The sequence below is a fragment of the Grus americana genome, chromosome Z (genome assembly GCF_028858705.1).
Source record: "Grus americana isolate bGruAme1 chromosome Z, bGruAme1.mat, whole genome shotgun sequence".
NCBI lineage: Eukaryota > Metazoa > Chordata > Aves > Gruiformes > Gruidae > Grus > Grus americana.
In genome coordinates this window covers 16,913,418-16,934,472 of record NC_072891.1, presented here as the reverse complement: position 1 = coordinate 16,934,472, position 21,055 = coordinate 16,913,418, and the positions used below count along the sequence as shown (strand labels likewise).

Sequence of the window (21,055 nt, the reverse complement as noted above, 5' to 3'; positions counted from 1 at the left end):
CGGGGTCTTCCTTTTGTTCCCTTTCTAAAAATGGCAGTTATATTTACCCCCTTTTCCAGTCAGTGGGAACTTTGCCGGATTGCCAGGACTTCTCAAATATGATGGAGAGTGGCTTGGCCACTTCATCCACCAGTTCCCTCAGGACCCACAGATGCATCTCGTCAGGTCCCATGGACTTGTGCACCTTCAGGTTCCTTAGATATTCTCAAACCTGATCTTCTCCTACAGTGGGCAGTTCTTCATTCTCCCAGTCCCTGCCTTTGCCTTCTGTGACCTGGGCAGTGTGGCCTGAGCACCTGAGGAGAGCCTTTCATCCTGCACCTCAGGGTGAGGAGGGGATTGCTCATGGTCCCACCATGCTCCCACCCAGGCTGATGGGGCAGCACTGGGTGCAGCAACAGAGTATTGTTTCTCTCCTACCAAATTAATGAACTGTTGTTGGAAAGGGGAGATCAAACAGATAAAGGAAATACCCAATTGTGCTTGCCAAACCACGTCCCTGCTACCGATACCATGTAGCAGCTGAATTCACATTGGACTTAAATTACTTAAAAGTTAGGTAATCAGACACACAGTCAGATTGTTTAATTACACAGATTCAGACATTTTGTCTATATGCACAAATACCTAAAAAATTAGAGTTATGCAACTAAGCAAGCAGCCCTGTCCTCTCTGTGTTATCAAAAGATAGGCTTCTTAACAGAAGTCAGGTATAAATACAATAGCCAACTTTTATTTTCATAATTAACATTGGGCCAAATTCTTCCTTCTGCGCAGAATCTCATCACATATTACTTGCACCTTGCTAAACAGAAAACATCATAAAAAAGGAATGCAAGTTAATCAACTTGTTTGAAATTTTAATTAAGATCCATGTTTGTTCTGCAACAGTTTCTCAAAGGCTATGATGAAACACAAGAACCATTCTGAACAAGACTAAATAAAAGCACAAATCCCAGGAAATAATTCTGCATTTGGAGAAGACTGAATAGAAAAGCCTGATTTTAAGTAAGATCTACAGGATTACCAAGAGCATTAGGGAATGTCCTTGCAAAAATTCCTCCCTTCAGTTAAGGCTTTGAAAAGAAAGTTTTTCAGAAGTGTGGAGCACCTCTAATCTCAAGGCAATAATTGAGAATTAGAAGTCCTTAGCATCCTTGAACAGAGAGCTAGACAAGTATTTTCTAAACAAATCTAACTTTACAGTAAAGACCTATTAATCTTATTAAAAATGAGATTGATTCTTACCACTGGGAGCTGGCACTGTAACTGCCAGTCACTCAGTTGTTCCTAATTTATTGGATGAAACAAATAATGCAACATTTCATGGTTGGTATTGTTTTATTGTCTAATATTGATTAAATTATTTACACTCCTACTTTTCAATCCCACTGTTTAGCACTCATACCTATGGCTTTTACTTTTATGTTTAGCACATCTTTGTGTCAAGTGTCAGAATTTCATTTCATTTCAAAAAAACAGGAACCTGATACCATATAGACAAGTCTCCTCTGTATTTATGTTTAAACATATTCATTAAAAAAAAAAATTACAATTTATAAAAGAAGAGTCTGCTGGTAGCCTTCTTCCAGCTCATGTTTACCACAGACTCTACTGAGCTTTTCCTATTTTAAAGTGTCCCTTTTAAAATGTCTTGCTGCCTTCACATGGAATCAGTTTCCTCCCTCAGGCCCCCTGCCTCTAAATTTAACACAAAAAGAAAAAAAAAATCAGTAGCCGACAATTTTAAGCAAAAATATAAAGCGCTATAACATTATCTACATTGCCTTTTGCTGAACTAGGTTCTTGAACACTCTAGGAACTTTGTGGACATTTAACCAGTCAGTGTTGAAAAGGCACAGGATTTTTGTGCTCAGAGACCTTCAGCAACAATGTTTTTTCTCCAGCTTGAAAGCTAGGGACTGCTGTTAGGATACAGCAAACAGTCTGTTCTGAAAATCACAGGTAGGCAATTACCACTTACAATAGAACCCACCAGATTTTACTGATTCTTCTGCCACAGACACCCTGCAAATCTACAGCAAGAGTTTGCTCCAGCTGCAAGAGGAAAAGAGGTGAAGTTACTCTTACATATACCCAGGGATGGTGTAACAACAATACAAACTATTCATTATTAAAATCCTCACAAAGCTGTCCGTGTCTGTGGTAGTTTCTGTTCCATGGTATTACATGAATGGGAAAGATTTTTCACATATGAGAGAAGTTTAGTTGTACATGAAGAAAACTAATTTTGGTCCACTTGTCCAGCTTCCTATGGACAGCACATTGGAAAGGTGACCACCGATGGTTCAAAAACAATGTAAAAGTTAACAAAAATAATTTGGTATTTCATTCCTAAACCTGTGCAGTGTGTTTATTTGTCCTAGTCATGCACCTTTTCATTCTGTGTGTCCACTAACTGTTGAGTTTTTAAGTCTTCAGCTTGTTCATGATCTTCCTTATCTGCATCATCTACTTGATTAGGTTCCTTTTCTTCTGCTTCTCCTTGATCAACACTTTCATATTCTACTTGTTCCAGGTGTGTTCCATCTATAAGTTCTGCCTGTACTTCTTCCATCTGTATTTGATTTACGTGCTCAACATGTAACTGCTCCACATGAACTTCAGCGCCTTGTTCAGTCTGAATGTGTTCAACTTCCAAGTAACTAATTTGCACCTGTTCTTGCAGTTCCTCCATCTGCGTGCCTTTTGCTTGATTGTCCTGTATGAGATCCTGGTGCATCTGTTCCACAGTTACTTGTGCAGGATCCACTTGTACCTGAATTACTGGTAGGACATGGACTTGCTCCACTTGTTCTATTATAGTCATTGATGTTACTGGTTCAGCTTCGACAGCTTCCACTGGAAGAACCTCTTCTGTCACTATTCGTTCAGAAATATTGTGCATTTCCTTGAGATGCCTTCTCAGCTCACTGCCTTGCATAAACCACACATCACATAAGGTACAGTGGTTGGGTTTGTCACCGGTGTGTATTACTAAGTGATCTTTGAATTGATCCCAGCTGTTAAACACACTGTTACAAACCTGAAACAAAAGATAAAGTGTATTAAAGAGCGCCAACAGAAATATAACAAAGTATAGTGCTTATTTCAAATCATGGCTTCACATAGTGTAGCTTCTTGCTACTTGGAATAAAAACCCATATATGTTAGAGGTAAAAGCTGAGAAGTCAGCTTCAGATGAACAGAAGACCTGGTATTTATTTATTTCTTTCTTAAGAAAGTGAGCTACTTTGAGTTGTGCATACACAGGATACTTAAATTTATGAGTCAGTACAGCATTTGAAAGTTTTCTTATTTTAACCTTATGTGAAATTCACATACAGTATCATGCCCCAATAAATGTCTGATGCTAGAGTGTTGGGTTGAAAGCTATTTATGTAATAATACTGTACAATGAAAGTGTAACACAAACTGTCCTTTTACTGACCTTCTAGATGCAGTACTACTAGCTGACTTTTCCTTATCAGCTTTCATTTGCTCATGGCATTGTAAGGTTTAACTGGCTAGACTGAACTTGCCCATTTTGCCATTTCAAAGATACACTTGGGTGATTTCAGCAAATAAACTTTTTTAAAACTCCATCCCTTTAATTCTTTTCCAGATAAAAGTACTGCCTGAACTGCAGACATACTGTTTTCACAAAGCACATGAGCACAATTCCTTCCCTTCAGCTGGCACTGAGTACCTGAAAACACCACACAGACTGCAGAAATGAATGAGGTGCCAGGGTAGGAGAGAGAGAGAGAAGAGTGGGGTAAGGTCAGGCTTGGAGTAAAGAAACAGGCTCAGGAATCTGTCCATGCAAGTGTTCTTGGCTGCAGAAAGAACACACGTTTCAACACCCCTTCACTGATGGCAAATAGTTTTGAAACACAATGTTCCACCTGCTCAATTTTCAGCAACAGACAGAAGGAGGATGGAATATCTGACAGGGATTAACTCAAGATCAGGACTGTGTAGTGGAGCTAAATATCTCCATTTTGCTGCTGAAGTCTGTTAAAACCAGTTTGTGTTGCGTAGTGCCATGCTTTTTCCTCCCAGCCTCATGCTTTAGAAAGAAGTTGCACGTACACTTCTTAAAATACTCATCTTATAGATAAGCACTCAAAATTACTTAGCCGTACATAAAGGTAATGACTATTGGTAATGCCCAAGCACATAATAATTGTTCTTGCCACATGGAGCCTATTTCAGTACTCAAGGCATACACGGAAGAGGATGAAAAGTGCTCATCAAGGAAGAACAATTTTGTTTTCTCCTCTTTGTTCAGTGAGCCAAGATTGATTTATTGAACACTATTCCAATTTAGTTCAAAAGAGAAAAATTCAAGAAAAATTTATCCAAGAATTGCTGCAGTTTCCGTAGGCTGCTAATCCACATTCACAACATCTGTGAGAGGATGTGGTATCAATTTAGAAAGAGAAAGCTATGACACAAAGGAATTAGACCAAAGGGTCACAAAGACAAAACAGTATGTTCAATGAAGCTATGAGGTACAACTTCGTCTTATACAGTAATTCTCACATTTGGAACAAGCTTATCTTTAAGACGAAGGTATGCTCCCAAGAATTAACCGCAGATTAGTATAACAACTAAATGATGCAACAGCATCAGTGAAACTTCCAATGAAATGATTTGATTAGCAACACAAAATTAATCTCCTGCAGTATTCAATGTTTTCTGTGACTAAGATCACTCCCACTTTTGGAACAAATAAAGCTGATATCCAGCAGTTTTACTGACTACACAATGCAATTTAACCTCAAACCACAGCCATCCTGTGAACTGAATAAGGTGAAAACCTAAAGGGAAAAAATAGACTGGGAGAGGGAGAGAGAGAGATAGAATCTCACTGATTGTAAGCATTATGAGGCTCCATATCAGTAATTCCATATTTTAAATAGATCTACTTATATCTAAGAATTTATCTGCATGTTGTGGTTGAATGCAATCCTTGTATTTATTTTACTAAAATAAGTTCTTGGAGACATAAGCCCACTCTCGTTGCCTTTCCTGCTCAGTACTCCCACACTCCCTCAGCACAGGAAGGAGGTATCTAGCCTCACGCTCTGCTACTTCCATTACCCACCTGACATTCATACAGCTTCTTTCTTCCCTTTTTAGCTCCAGCTCCAGACTGACAGGCCGTCAGGTGACATTTCAGCGTGCTATTCCTAGCAAAACGTTCATGGCAGTTTGGACATTCAAATGGTTTTTCACCTGTTAAGACAGATACAGGGATTTGTAAGTGCATAAACCCAGCCAGTTTTCTGTCATCTCTCTTCTTCCATTCTCTCCCTTTTGTGTTTATATATAACACAATAAATTGTGATAAATACGCTGTAAAGATGTGGTCAACTGGATTATTCTACAGAAGGAGAGAAAGACATTCTATGTAAACTTCATTTATGTAAATAAAAGGGTAAAAATCTAACGTGGAGTCGTAACTCTTATTTAGATAAAAAACAATGTCACAATTACCAGTGCCATTTAAGGTACGTTTAGGTTTTTATGGAAATTAGATTACTGACAAAATATCTTAAAGAAATAGCAGCTATTTCTCTCTTTTCATCTGATAATATTTACAGTTAAAAAAATCAACATTAGTAAATATACAAAATGACACATCAAAGAACGAAGTATATAAATAATACAAAGTTTTGTTTTCAAGAAAAATAACAGCTTATGCTTGAGAGCTGAAACTGAGCTCCAGAAAAAGAAGTTGGCAGGGAATGACCACCAAGTAACACTAAACAAACAACACTCCCTCCCCTCAAAAATACAGTGAAGAGAAAGCACAGAGGGACACAAATGGGCACAAGCAAGATAAAAATTCTTTTCAGTTTAGCCATTTCATTTCAAACCTGGTACCAAACATAGAAGCCAGCTAAGGACAACAGCAGGGGAGGCTGAAAACAGGTCGTTTTCTCTTTTTCATCCAAAGTAGTATATTGTTATGACTGTCATCAAGTAGTGACAAAGAACAACTGGCGTCTCTGGTTACTAATTTCACCATACACAAACACAATGAAATTCAAGGAAATCAAAGTACAAAAAATCAGGAGCAGTATGTTTCTTCTGAAAGTCTGATAATTAATCTGTGGAGGTACTGACACCAACATCACAACTGAAACAAATGGCTTAATGAACTCCAAAAGAGGCTGAGATGCTTTAGTGAATAACATAAGAATCTATCCTAGCTAGTTTAAAAGCCTGCATTTTCAGGAACGCAGTAGTTACTGACTGTTGAGATGGAAAACCAATAAACCTGTATTTTCAGAAATAAAGATATTCAGAAGTTCCTAATTAGCTTTTCAAAAGAAATCCACAAGTAGCCTGTAATTCTCACTTATACACCTAAATGCTACAGCAAAATGTTAAATGGTGGGAACATTCATAGAGCATTCACCGTAATGGTTACAAAATGCTGGTTTTGGAGACTGTTGTACTGGTAATGCAGAGGATGCTGAACTGCCATCAAACTTGCAGGTCAAAAATCACAGCCTTTGCCCGAGCAACTAATGGATACCACAGACCTTCACCTGCCCCATGACCTGGTCACATTTAAATAGTTACTTGGAGCAAGGCACCAGTCAGGGACAGATTTATTCTGTTCTTACTCCAATTCTTCAGTAATCTCCAACATATTCTGCCAAAAATGTCTGAAAGTGACAATTCAAAGATAATGGTGGCAATATCCAAAGGCCAAAAGACCTTGTGTGACTCCTTGCACAGTGCAAATCAATGCTGTGACCTGAGCTGCACCAGTCACAGCAGTGATGGAAAACACAGAGAGCATGCCAGCTGTCTTCTCTCCTCTTTCCTCTCCAAGAAACACACTGGGAAGCTGGGGGCTAAACTCCTCAGCTAAAGGTGACAACTTGCTTCTCCTCCCTTGTGTGTCATCCAACTATAAGTCTAGTCTCATCTAAGTGAGATTTTACAAAGAGGGAGGTATCTAATGATTTTTTTTTTCTCCCTTATGAGAATGGATGAGATTTCACTTGCCAATTGTAACTCACAGGACAGAAATTCTGACTGGAGACAGTCCAATACTGTGCTGGTCTTTTATACTTTGACAGTCACAGGAAGGAGACTGCCCCAAATAAATATTTTTTAACCCAAAGAAATTCGTAACTAACACAGTGACTTTTATTTGCCTAATATGTAAGAAATACCAGGGAATTCAACCGTCACCACAGAGCTACCATATCATTATTTAGATTTGGTTTAGAGAGAAATACTAAACCTAGATTGTTGGGGTTTTTTTTTTTTCCACAAACACACCAAAGGCAGGCATTTCAGACATTTATCAAATGAACTTCTGGGGATCATTTATTCCAAGGTACGTAAATAGAGTCCATTTATTCATCCCTATGGAAGATGTTATTTCCAGTTCAAATTACACTTTCTGTAAAACTTATTTTAGATTTACCAAGCATGACAAATACCTAAATTAATTTTTCTTAAGAAGTTGGTATACAAATTACTTCGGTTACAGGGTTTTCAGACAAGGGCAGATTAATTTAGCTGCTTGGAGCACATCACAACTCCTTCACTTCCACCTTCACTCATGTGAGCACACACACACACTCCATAAAATGAAAAAAAGAGAAAAAAAATCAAGAGGGCCTAACTTTGAGAAATATTCAGCAGTCAAAATTTCCAGTAAAATCAAAAGGAGTCAAAGCTGTTCAGTGTTTCTTTCTGCTAGGAAATATAAGCTTTGCAAAATACCAGGATTAGAGCAGCATACTGTGAGCAGCAGCTTCATTCCAAGATTGATTTCTGTATGAGGAAATTGCTTTTCTTGTACAAGATAAATTAGAGCTATTGAACTCAACAGATATACGTTACCTAAGTGCAGCATTGCAGAATTTCTGTCCCGGGCATTACTTACGATTGGCAAGTGAGATCTGATCCATAGTCATAAAGGGGAAAAAAAGATAACGCTTACATAAGACCAAAACCCCTCCCTAAGTTCTGGAGATGACTTTGTTAATATTTTCAGAGTTACATGATATGCAAGACATTTTTTGAGGTATGTTTTCAGAGATTCAGAAGCTGCTTAAGGTACTGTATGCATGAGTGAGACAAACTCCATGGATCTCCTTCCTTTAAGACAAAGAAAACGGCCATTGGCAAATGTCAAATTACTGCATCAAAAAGAATTACCAACACCGATAAGGTGTCTATTTCTGCCCCAATTGCTATTTTTATGTTATTACTGGTGTTGTATTTGATCCTGTTGCTGCTTAATCACTTTGTACGACATTTTTCTCCCAGGCCTTTTAATTTCATTTTAGCATTCAACCAGTGCTATACAGAATTCAGAACTTAGAAACCTTTTAGCTGCACAGGATTTCTTCCACTGACCTTAGAGGACCACAGTTAAATGGTAGTATCTGTTTTGATTTTAAGCTTAAGGCTTTTGAAAATGCTAAACCAGAAGTAATTAGATTTCATGTATTGTATCAATATATATTTAGAACGTACTCTGTGCCTCCTGTGATGCATCAAATTGCTTTGCCCCCAAAATCCTTCGTTGCAACAGCAACCAACATATTGTGATATTTGGCTTACTCTGTTAATCTGCCACAAACTTTCCTCTGAAAATACTTTTGTTAAGTAGCTTGTATTTGGATTGCTCATAATGGAGAAACACTCCCTCCTTCACAGGGGACAAGGATTTGCCAAAGACTGTTTATAAATGGAACTTTTAAGGGGCTAATGGGAATAGACTGGACACAGTGTCATATCAATACTCAGCAGTCCCATACACAGAGACAAAGAAATTCTAATTAAAAGGCTTTAACAACAATGACAAGAAGCTGCAAAAGAAATAGGGCTGCTACCATCCATTAAATTCTTAGTGATAACTCATAACTGACATATTAAACAAAAACATCTGGACGATCAGGACCACATATATTTTACATTCAGAGTTATCTGTATAACACTCAGTATCTGTTCAGATAGTAGACTTTTCAGTGAGATGAAGTAGCATCTTAACCTCCATATTATACAGAAGAAAGAAGGAGCACACATCATTTTGTACTCAAAAGATGCTATCCAGATTTCAGGGAGACAGATTTCACAGTAAAAGAAGTGTACTATAGTAACTAGAAATGTTTTCCTGTGTTAATTAAAAAGAAAAATCAAATCATAGATGAGATGCCAAGAGCAAGGGTGAAACTTTCCAAACAAGATGGTACAAGAAAGAATTGTTAGGGGGTATTTTATGCCTAATGCATTAATACGCATTTGCTCAGACATTCTGTCAGATAAAGAAACCCTCTAAATTGTATTCCACTGAGAAGCTCCCAGTTCAGATCATATTTCAACAGAAACATTTACTAGTAGAACTGGGAAAATACAGGTAGCTCCTCAGTTTGGTACTACTGAAGAAGGAAACATGCCTTAAGGAATTATTATGAAAAAAATCTTTAAGATTTAATAGACTTGAGAGAGAAGCTTCATTAGTGCTTTCTGGTTTTAGGTGCCTATTTTTAACCACCTCAATCCCTCAAAAGTTTACATCTGTGGAAAAACAAAACAAATGAAAAATGAACAAAAAGACACACCAGCATTTTAGTTGTAACTAGAAGCCAAGCATTTCTAGTACTCAAGATTCACTATCTCTTCAGCATATTCTCTATTTCGCCCAAAAACATCCAAAAATCCAAAATGCTACAGCCAAGGCCACAAGGACACGACTGTAGCAGTACTCTTACCTGTGTGCTTCCGGAGGTGCTCTTTAAAATGTCCAAAGTGGTCAAACTGCTTATCACAGTACTGGCATATATGTATTTTTTTGCCAGGTCTTTGCTTCTTGCTGGCACCACCTTCATCAAGGTGGTAACAGGTGAGGTGCTGTTTCAAAGCACTCTCTCGTAGGTATGTTTTATTGCATATGTCACACTTGTAACTCTCAGTAGAATGTGTTTTCATGTGTTCCTTAAAATGGTAAAACAATTTAAACGAACGGTTACATTTCTCACAGTGGAATAAATTGTTCACGTGTGACAGCTGAAGTTCCACAATTTCAATACCTTCTACCTGTTTGCACGAGGGATCAGTTGCACTATCACTTCCTTCTTGGATCTGGCATTTTCTCTCTCCCTGACGATACTTGCTGGTGATATCTGCCAAAAGAGCCAAAGCCGATTCATCCGAAGTACCCGTTGTCTGTATGTACTTTATGGACTGCTCTGCAGAAGCTACTTCTTCAAGTGTTTCGATGCTGTCATCTTCCACTTCAATTGTCCCTTCAGCAATCTCAACCTCAATTTCAACAGGCTCCGACTCTGCAGATGGCAGTGTTTCTGTGATAACATTAGAGGTTTCAGCTATCTTCCTCTTTTTTGGTTTATTTTTATCTTGTGCTTGATTTGATTCTAAGGGTGATGAATTTTCTTTGTTCCTGTAAAGCATTTGCATAAATATGTTTAAGATCCATAACCATTTACATAACAGTTGCTGCCTGATACTGAGCTTCTGTATCCAACACTCTCTAGCTGTTTCTCAAAGAAGCTGAATGATGAATGACCACATAATCTGTGTGCATGTCAGAAGCTAATTTGTCCTTAATCTATTCTCCTTAGAGCTGTAAAATAGCATGGTTAAAGCTGCAGAGCCTTGGACGTAAGGCTACTAAAGTGTTTTAAATAGCTCTGCTTGAATGATACAAAGCACCTATGAAGAAGAAAGGCCAGTTAACCTAATGACACAGGTTTATCTAAGAAACTTGTGAAATTCTGTACTTGGCAAGAAAACTTCCCTGAAGGAAGGAGTTCTTTGGCCTGCCTACTCAGAAGTAAGATTCAAGTCCTTCCTACGCTATTCACCTCTTAAGCTCTAGAGTGTGTACAACTGCCTGCAGCGCTTACAGCTTGTAAGAAAACACTACAGCTGTGACTTCACACGATTATTAAAACATACTTCAGGAAAGCACACAGCTAACAGCTGAAGTAAAAATAAAAGCCCCTGGGATGAGGAAAGAGTATTCTAGTTTAATTTTCTGTGCTTAAACACAACTCCCAGCTCTGTTCCAGTTCTCCCTGCATCATACACACCCTCCTCCTCCAAGATGTCAGGGATAGCATGCCATCTCAAACACAGAGCTGAGTGGGCCAATGTTTTCAAGTCACACCCCTAAGATCATCTGCAGCGCTTATGTGCTGGAGGTTTTACTACTGATTATCAGTTTTGAAAATGAGTGGCTATCTCCCCTCAAGTAAGACTGACAGGAGTAAGCTGTGCTTTTACCTTCCTTTGCAGCCTGATGAATCCTTTCACATAATCTACTCCCTATCACTTTTCACATAACCTACTCCCTATCACTTTCATGTTTTCTAGTAATAGGAGAGGTAAGGCTTTGCCCAGTATCGGTAAGTCATGTCAGAGATGTGTGGCTAATGATCTAATGCAGGATACAGCTTATTAAATTGCCCCTTACTCTATTGAGACACAGGAAGACAGAGCAGCTAAACTTACAGTTTCATCTAGCCTGGATTTCTGGTGTCTAGAAGGTGACTTTGCACATTACAGCAAGGAGCTCCAGGATCATGTACCAAAAGAATAATCCGCTCAAGGAGGAGACTACCATCCTTCAACACATTGTGTGAAACTTAATAGGGATACATACAACACAACTGCACTTTAAGGAATAACAGCTGGCTGTTTTGTTTTTTTCTAGTCTAGATTATGTGTTGTGCAACTCTTCAATGCATTATAGAAATAGTTCTAATTATCTCTACTTCAGCTGAAGTTTCTGAAGCTTACCCCTTCTAGTCAAAGCTCTGACTGAGGCACTGTATTGCAATTCTTCCCCTTCTTACTGTGGAGGAGAAAGACTGACAGCGGTACTCCAGTTTGTCTTTCTAACAAAAAAACCCCCAAACCTAAACCAAATCAAACCAACCCACACAAAGAACTTTTCAAAATCTATGAACAATGGAAATAATCTTAAGAATAGACTGGCTTGCATGTGTGTTCATTAAGCAAAACATTTGTTTCCTTATAACATAAAAATTACAGTGTTTACTAGCGATGCATAATCATCAAGCTGCATAACATCATACAATAGTGGGAAATGCAGGCTGGACAGTTTAGCTTGATGGATGGATCTGAAACCTGGTTCAACAGCTCTACTGGTGTATACTGCCTCAAAGTGATACTGATTAGAACATACTCTTCCAGTTTCAAGTTTCTTTTAAATTCCTCAAGCAGACAGCTAACATCTGCATCTTCTCCTGAATTAGAAAAAAAAAACCCAACCTCGTTTGATGGTATCATGCTTAATCTTAATAATCTCAAAAAAAAAAAAGATGTTCGTGGCGTTGCAGGATAGGACTACAAATGCATAATCCCATATCTTTCCTATTTAAAAAAAAATGTCCTACTTTTCAAGTCTACTGCCAATCCACAGAATAAACACAGAATAAGTTAATTTGGAAGTAAATGCTGATGTTGAAAATGAAATATCCAGTGTATCATGTCATGGAGGTTTTTTAAAACAAAATGTTAGCTGGCTACTAGAGGAACTTGGGGCAATGCCACTCTCCTTGGCTAACATGTCTATAGGGAGATAAAAAGGAAACAACAGTCTTTCTCAGCCTGAATGCTAAGACCTTTCAGCAGGTCTAGAAGAGAAAGCAAGAACAACCATAATGCTGGGAGCACTTACTGCCCCTCCTTTTGTTTCATGCCATCAGAACAGCGTAGCATGCAGAAGGAACAAAAACATGACAGCACTTTCACAAAGTGAAAGGGAAGGAAGGGGAAGAAAAACACCATGATGGGACTGGCACCCGCTTTTCTCAGGCTGAAGTGTGGCAATGGAGTGGAGTTCCTGCTACTGGAGTTTTTGGTGCCACACCAACATTTGATCAAGTACTGATCCCATATAAAACTGATTATAACCGTTACATTCATTCAAGACCCTTGAGAGGTTAATTTTGCAGCAAGAAGTTTTAAGACCACTGCTTAGTCTCTCAGAAATAGCAGAAAGCTGCATGAAATCAAAACATCAGCACAAGCTTGTTAATGTGGTCTAATTACCTGAGGCACATCATCACTGCACACCCTGCTGTCAATCAGGTGTGGGCAGTCAGCACAGAGACTTGGTATTAATTACCACAAAGTCACAGCCCTACAATGTCTGCAACATTTATCAGCCATGTCACTTGTCATCGAGTTCCAGCCCAGAGAACGTGACATTTGTTTTTAGCGTGTATAATTCTGACCCATATCTTATAGCAGAAGACTATATAGTCCCACACAAGTTCAGAGAGTTGCATGATAAGGAACAGCACTGCAAAATACCGGCAGCTAGCCCTTGTAAAAGGATTCTTGTGACTCTACATTTCAGTGCTGGGAAGAAAAAAAGCTTATATGCTTACCTGATTTCAAGTGCTTTGATTGCTTCTAACATCTGTAGATACTCAGCGGCTTTCCAAACATCATTTGCTTCTTCCTCACCTTGGACCATTAGCTTTGCTGTATAGGTGAACTCAATTAAGTGACGAAATGCCATGTTACTTACACCTGTATACCAGCAAGAAGAAAACCAGTTTCTTTTAGCAGTTCCTCAGTCTCACCTATCTGATGAATCTTGCATACTTGCCTGCTCACCACTTTGCTCACAGCACCGTAGCTGCCAGTTTCATAAAGATGACACCCTTAAAAGGCTCATGTTGGAATAAAAAGTCTACTATAGAAACATACAGTTAATCTGCAACAACTACAGAGTTATGCCACAACAAAGGAAGGATAAAATGGACAAAAAGCTGTTTGAATAACAAGAAGTATGTATTTTCGTATTTAAATCTAATCTCCCTCTCTCAAGAGACCTCTGAGCAGCAAGTTACTGGAGGCTGAAATATTGCTCCAGGAATTTGCTCCCTGACTACCAAGCAAGTATTGCTCCATGTCTGTCCTGCTCTTGCACCCCAGCCAAGGCATCTGCCATTGACCATCACTGGCAGCCCTTTTCACCTGACCAGAATGGCTGTTGTCAGGGAAAAGACTATATGTCACACTGCTAGTCCTAAAAACGTACAGGGTCTGCCTGACCTCCATTAGCCATGTATCAGGGGGAAGAAAAATAAAAAGGAAACCAAAAACCAAACCACCCACAGAACCAAACCTCACGCTTTCCCTTCCAAAAGTTTTAATTCAAGACTTTTCTTTTTAATTTTTCTTCTGGGGAAGTTCTTTTCCAGTCGTGATAGCTGCTTCAGAGCAGCTACTAGAAAGCTACTGATATGACCAAGCATGTATGTAAGCCTGTACCAAGGATACAACATTCATTTCCAGCTTGGGCACACAACTCTGAAGGTTTCTATTTGCATAAATCAAGATTACCTTCAATCTCCACCAAGGGCTCCTGAGTGAAATCTTGAAAGAATTTGTAGAAGAATTGGCTACAGGCAGCAAGAACAGCCTTATGAGCTTTGAAATGGTGACCTACAAAGAGATACAAAAATTGTGGTTTAGGATAACACCTTCCTTACTCATAGTGCAGATGCAGAAATGTTAAATGCAGGAAATCCTTATAAAACATGTTAAATATAGCACAGCAGTTTCAAAATGGGCTTCTATCTGAAATTATTTAGCCCCTTATTTGGAAAAGAGAAGCAAAATTATTAATTAGGGCTGGAGACTCTGTTCACCCTGAGTTTTGAAATGGAACTCTGCAAGCAATTCACACACCAGTACAGAACCAAGAATTGGTTAGCAGCCCAGTTTGACAGCTGACCTGTGACAAACTCAATAGCTACCCAGCACAGCTTTCAGAATTCTCTGTATACCAACTGGTTCTGAAACCTGTACGTACCATCGACAATCAGAGTGATATCTGTAAACTGGTCTTGCTCACGTTGTTCATTCAGTCGATCCAAAATAACTTTATAGTGTTCAGGGAATTCCTGGATACATTCCATTGCTTCTTCGGCTTCCATGGCAAAAGGACTGGTCTGCAAAAGATGTGGTATAAGACTACTGTGCCACTCGGTACACAGCTTGCACAGTCAAGTTAGTATACAAGCATGAACTAACTAGCACTTTTCAGGCACTACAAACCCAATAGAAATTCTAAACTGTCTTGGCAACAGGTTTACCTGATTTTAGCTAACAGGTAGAAAATGGTAGGGTTAATGATGTGGAATACTGCCTTATTTATACACACGAAAAAGCAGCCAAAGTGGGTAAATGTATTTCTTTATTCTACAGATTCAGCAGGGACCTGCCTCCCTCAAAGCAAATACTGCAGGGATGTAACATCTCCACAGCTAACTATTCAGCAACACCTCAGCAGCATGATGTCAGAATCTTTATACAGTTACTTCTTGCAATTCCACCAATCCACTTGGTGGAAAAACAGTTCTTAAAATTTTCATATTTAAGTCACATTTTGCACCTAGTGAACACAAGGTGCAAGAATGTAACAAAGCAGCCCTTTTCAGCTTCTGAGTACATAGGAGTTGCCATGGATTTAATGCGGTCACGCCCAAGAGCAAAGAACATCTTATTCACCCAGCCTACTTACACTTCTCCCCCCTGCAAGGTGAAATACTCTTTGTCAACCTTTTGAAAGAGACACATATGCTTGTAATCTGATGGCTCTTCCTCCCTTATACAATAAACATAGCTGGGGGTGGAAGCTGCAGAGGTTCTCAAACCTGAAGAGGTTTAGCAGAACTCTGTGCCTGTGGACAAGATGCAGATGTTAGTCTGCTGCTTATGCAAAAGAACCTTGGAAGAGAGTCCAAGCACTTCAATGAAAGCATTTCGCAAATTAACTCCAGGCAAAACGACTTCAGATCCGTGCAGCAGCACCCATCTTCAACTTCCACATTCATGTGGCTCACACTGAGAACACCACAGAAAAAGCAAAGATATTTCAAAGTCACATTAGCACAGAAACATTGTTTCTTTTCACAGTCTAACTGAAGATCATGTGGTTCCTGACTAAGCTTGAATGAGTCTTAAAGGAATTTGAGACATATCCTTCACTATACTGTTATACTTAGTATGGGCAAAAGAAAGTCAGGAGAGCAGCTAGCATCAAACCAATCATTGAATACAGAAATGGAAATTTCTGGTGTGGCAAAGAAGCAGTTTTCTTCAGAGTGCTAGAAGAAAGTGCTTCCTGACTTCTGGTGCAGATTGTTTTTGTCTATGATTGAAATTGCTAAGTCCTGAGCCCAAAACTGTTCCTTGCGTGTATTAACCACATCTGAGCGGATGGCACCACACTTGCTAACTCCCCTTCGCAGCTGTGCAAATTCTACCTCACTTACAACAAACACACATACTTGTATATGGGGTTCAACTGAAGGAGAATTACCCAGTTATGGTAAAAGCAAAGTTATTTTCTTATGACTAACAGACATCAAGGAAAAGAAATTGTAGAATTCCTATTTTCACCACAAAACACACTTTCTCACATCTCAGAAAAATTAGCCCATGGAGAAATCATTTTGCCAAGAGCACACAAAAAGAAGAGTAGAAGCAACCATTTATGGAAGTCTAGCTCTACCTGCTATCACTGCTTTGCCAAGCAGATGCTGAAATACCTATCGGGGTCTTAAAAGGGACAGAGGAAACCAGCCTGTGAGGGCGTGGGGGAAGGTGAGGTGGAAGGGAGCGGATGCTGCTGCCTTCACTTCACCTCATCTGTAATGCTGGGTCTAAGACAGATGACCAGTAGCTCCTGCCTTTCTTCTGTTATCTGGTATGCCACATAAAGTCTCACGTGGGAAGTTGTCAGCCATTTACTTCACTGTTTAATTCTTCTTGCCCACTTATGACACACCGTAAAAGGACAGATGACTTGCAGTTAAAAGCATAATTCCTTAAATAAAATCTTGACCCCAACTCTCACGATTTCCACTTACTCAACTGCAATTTTCTTACAAATTGAATGTTTGCAGAGATATCTTACAAAAAAACCCCTCCAAACAATAACATCCCCCCTACCAAATCTAAGAATTTTTAAGAAGTTCCTGTCTTTCTCAGAACACTTAAAGAACATGAATGAGAAAACATGCAACTTATGATTGCTAGTTTATTGTCAGGAATTAACACAGCACTAGTAAAAAATGTGAATTTATTGCATATCTAAGTGCAGCTGCAGCATTCATTTAGCATTCTAATTTTAAAAACTCGGTGATATTGCAGAAAAAAGCCCAACAGAACAACATATATTCAATAAGAGCATGACTGCTTTGGAGGACAGAGTGAAAGATACAGTCGAGAAAACCAAGAAAACAAGGAAGGCAGGCAGAAGTGATCCAAGTTGCCACTTATGAGTAGGCTCATAGACAAGTGATGAAAACTGGACTATTTCAGTTTACCTTCATTTTCTTAGAAGACGCTGTCAACTACTGACTTAACCCTACCAGCTTGTAACACCAGATGCATCACATGATATGCATACAATTCGCAGATTTGTTTTTATACATCTACCTCAATGAAGACATCTTATTACTATCCCCCTGGACTACAACGGGAACTCCTTGTATTTTAAGCATTTGTTTTCTTTGCCTACATGGGTCACACATGAATGCAGGCTGGCAAAGCAATGTTACGGCACCTCAGATGACCCAGAGGACCAGTCCTAGCACTGGCCAAACTACCGCCATCTCGCTGTAGCCACCTCAGAAAAGGGGAATCTTGAGGGGTGTTTGGTGGGCAACAGCAGTGGTTGCTTCCAGGTAACACAGAAACGAGAACTTCTTGCGCACTCTGCTGCGTGTTTTTCCTCAAAAATAACAACGGCAGAGCAAGGATGAGAGCCGTCCCCTCAGCCACAGACAAGGCCTCGCTCCCGCCGAGGCGGCCCAGCCACACGCCGGGGGCCGCACTGCCAAGAGGCAGGAGAAGCCTCTCACCGACCACAGCGGTCGCGAGACGGCACCACCACCCCACGCCGCGCCGGCCCAGGGCTCCGCTGGCCCAGGGCCCCGCCGGCCCAGGGCCCCGCCGAGCTCCCGCAGGCCCCGGCCCCGCCGAGCCCCCAGCCCCCGCGCGCGGCTCCCCCGGGCTTCAGCCCTTGCGCCCCGTGGCCAGCCACGGCCTCCCGCACGCTAGCGGCAGACCCATTGGCGGGCGCTGATGGCAGTCAGCGCGATCCCCGCCAATCGCAAGGGGGCGGCAGAGCCCGCCCCAGGCGGAGGAGCCAATGAGCGCCCGCCGAGTCCCAGGAGCGGGAGAAGGCGGAAGGCCTAGCCAGCGCCGAGTGCCCGCCGGGCACGGGCGCTCCGAGAGCGGTGCGGGCGGCGGCCGGCGGGCGCGAGTATCCCACGGAGGCGCCCCCGAGGAGTGGCCTCCGCCGGTGCCGACCGAGCCGTGCGCTCGGCAGCACCGCCGTCTCGGTAGTCCTTATTACGTCATCAAAGCGCGCATTAAATCGATCCCTTTTCAATTCCCGGCCGGGTCGCGCCCCAGCGGCGCGGCGCCCCGCGGGGTGGGAAGGCGGTTCCGCTAGGTACTCACCGCGAGGAGCCCCTCGCCCCGCCGCGCCCGCTCCGCTGTTACCGCTTCCTGCTCCCCAGCACGCTGGAAAGCGGGGCGGGTGCCGGCCAATCGCGACTCGCATTCCCGGCCTGCACCGCGCGGAGGAAGTGACGGCAGGGTCACCTTTCACACGACAGGGCGCGCACGCGACGGGGGGCGGGGCTCGGCGGCCCGGTGCATTCTGGGATTTATAGTCTGCGTGTGTGTCTGTCCCTGAGGGGCAGCGGTTGTTGGGTGCGGGTGGTGCTGCCGCTGCGGGAGCTGCGGTCAGTTGCGGGGGGGGGGCGGAGGCGCGCGTCTGCCGCCTCCAGGGCTGGTATCCCCCGTGCTGCCGAGGTGCAGGCAGTGCTGGGGTGGGGCTCCCGCGGGAAGCGGCGGCTCTGGCGGTCACTTTGTGCCGGCCCGGGCCGGAGCAACACCGGCAGAGCCGGCGGGGTCGGGCGGCCACCCCGCCCGGTGGGAGGGTGAGCAGGGGGAGTGGCTGTCGCCGCCGGCTGGCGCCCGCTGGAGGGCGTTGTGGCGGCGGGGAGGCGGCATCGGCTGTTCCGCCCCTGGGAGAGACACGGCTGGTTTCTGACGATGAAAGGAAAATGCAATTAAATACACCATTGAGATAAGATTAAACGCCGTTGTTGTTCCCAGCTGTCGAGTCGGCGCGTTCACCGGTTTCAGGCGTGAACCAACAAGTCCGTGCAAGTGACCGCCAGAACAGTGCCGGCACTGTTTGACTGCTCTTACTGCGAGATCAGACTAATTCATGGGGGCCTTCGGAGCGCTGAAAGAAAACGCGTGTGTCTCCTTTTCTAGAGGCGCGTTGCCGTTCCGTTGCCGTGTCTCGGGCAAGTGACTCTTCCTGGCCGTGGTCTGGAAGCCAGGCGGTGGCGGGGTCGGGAGCACGTCCACCCCCAGCCCCCGGCAGAGGATTCTCTGCTGCTCTCTGCTCCCTTACACAACCACTCTTACATGCAAGGCGTGCGGACCATGGTGTTCTTTTGTAATGTCAATTGAGTGGTACTCTTGAGTATCCTGAAGTGGTGTCAAAAGGTGCACTGAAATACTGCCCAGCAAGGCTGCCTTGCCTTGCGTTGCCTTGCCTTGCCTTGCCTTTCCGTGGTGCCCACCTCTGCCCCTCTAGCTCCAAGTTGCTGCAGCTGAAGAAGAAAATGGCCAAGCAGCGCCAACAGAGCTGCTAGGTTGTTTGGCTGAGGCGCCTTAGGAGAAGATAATGAGTGGCACTGGCTGCAACCACTGCTTCTGCTATCCTGAAATGTGGGTTTCTCTTCTAGGCCAGAGTCTTCAGGGGCATCCCTAGTCAGCCAGGCTTCGTGTGTGAAAACATAATCATCCAAATTAACCAGTATAATAATTTAACTTGTCAAAACAGACACAGTGATCATCCCTTTGAGAGCCTTTATGTCAATCAGGACAACAGAAGAGCTGCTGCATGGAGTGGCTATGTGTTCCACACCATTCCTGTGAATGAACTTGTTTATCAACTTTTCCAGCTCTTTTCCCTGGTGCCAGATCCACGTGATTACTTTTGCCATGTTCATCCTCCACTAAAAGGGTAAAAGTCTACGAAGGTAAGGCAGCGGTTCAGCATACAAATCCTACAACATCAAACAAAACATGAATAGTAGACATCCAGTCAAGTTCAAATTAATTTTCATATACTCTTTAATACATAAACTCCTAAGACTCTGTAGTGTTTTATAATACAGTAATACAATAATGTTTTATCAATGCCAATGGTTTGTAAGGTAATATAAAAAACTTTGAAATCGAATTTATGTCCCTTTTATTTCTTCAGGTTATTGCTTAATGGCCTTGCTAATGTAATAATATTGTTCTTGTTAGTAGTTCTGCTCGGACAATTGTTCTCAATCTAGGTGTTGTCTGCCACACCCATTCTTGTTTTCTGGTACACAGCAGTACCTTAGGAATGTTGATGCCTCCTGCATTTAAAAAATATGGTTTGCTTTAAACCATTATAGATCTAATTTTTAGTTGAATAACTGTATCTCCAATAGCTTGTAATTCAAATTGAAATATAGGTAAAGTTACTGCTATAGGACCAAAATACAACACAAGAATTAAAAATTTCCCTTCCAGCACCTTCTACCTTCCAGACAAGATTGGTGGTTTGCTTGTTTTTCATTATTTTATGGGTTTTTTTGACCATTTGCTTTTTTTTCTATGGCATTTTCCATATGTTTCTTTTTTTACTTTTTTCCCGTGGCTTCATCCTTCTAGTTGTTCTGTCAGATTAGATGGGAGCTTTTAAATGAATGGTTCATAATTTGTCCTAATAGCTTTTCAAACATAAAATTAGGCTGATTGAGTTATAACTTTTCAGGTTCTCCTTTACCTCTCTTCAAGATGGGTGTGGCATTTCCCAGCACTACCTCTAGGATTTCTGAGAGTTATGTTACAAACCAATACAATTTAGTTGTAAGTCTCAAAATAACCTGGTTTATTTACACGAGGAAAAAAAATGTTAAGCAAACAT

At 41.6% G+C, this 21,055-nt stretch overlaps 1 protein-coding gene across 9 annotated transcripts; it reads right to left on the bottom strand.

The window, feature by feature from the left end:
- Positions 1-616: 616 nt before the first annotated feature.
- ZNF131 (zinc finger protein 131) lies at positions 617-18,630 on the bottom strand. 9 transcript variants are annotated; one of them, XM_054810132.1, is made up of 9 exons: positions 16,700-18,011; positions 15,708-15,897; positions 14,864-15,002; positions 14,392-14,493; positions 13,428-13,572; positions 10,084-10,447; positions 9,759-9,981; positions 5,114-5,244; positions 618-3,046 (listed from the first exon to the last, which is right to left on the bottom strand). In XM_054810132.1, exons 1-9 carry the CDS (start codon positions 16,702-16,704, stop codon positions 2,384-2,386), a joined length of 1,962 nt encoding a protein of 653 aa, XP_054666107.1. In that variant the 5' UTR covers positions 16,705-18,011; the 3' UTR covers positions 618-2,383. The 9 variants fall into 9 exon arrangements, with proteins under 9 accessions (XP_054666116.1, XP_054666107.1, XP_054666112.1 ...); XM_054810137.1 differs by lacking the exon at positions 16,700-18,011 and adding an exon at positions 18,526-18,590 and having other exon boundaries at positions 619-3,046; positions 9,759-10,447; positions 15,575-15,734; XM_054810138.1 differs by having other exon boundaries at positions 619-3,046; positions 9,759-10,447; positions 15,575-15,734; positions 17,385-18,011.
- Positions 18,631-21,055: the final 2,425 nt, after the last annotated feature.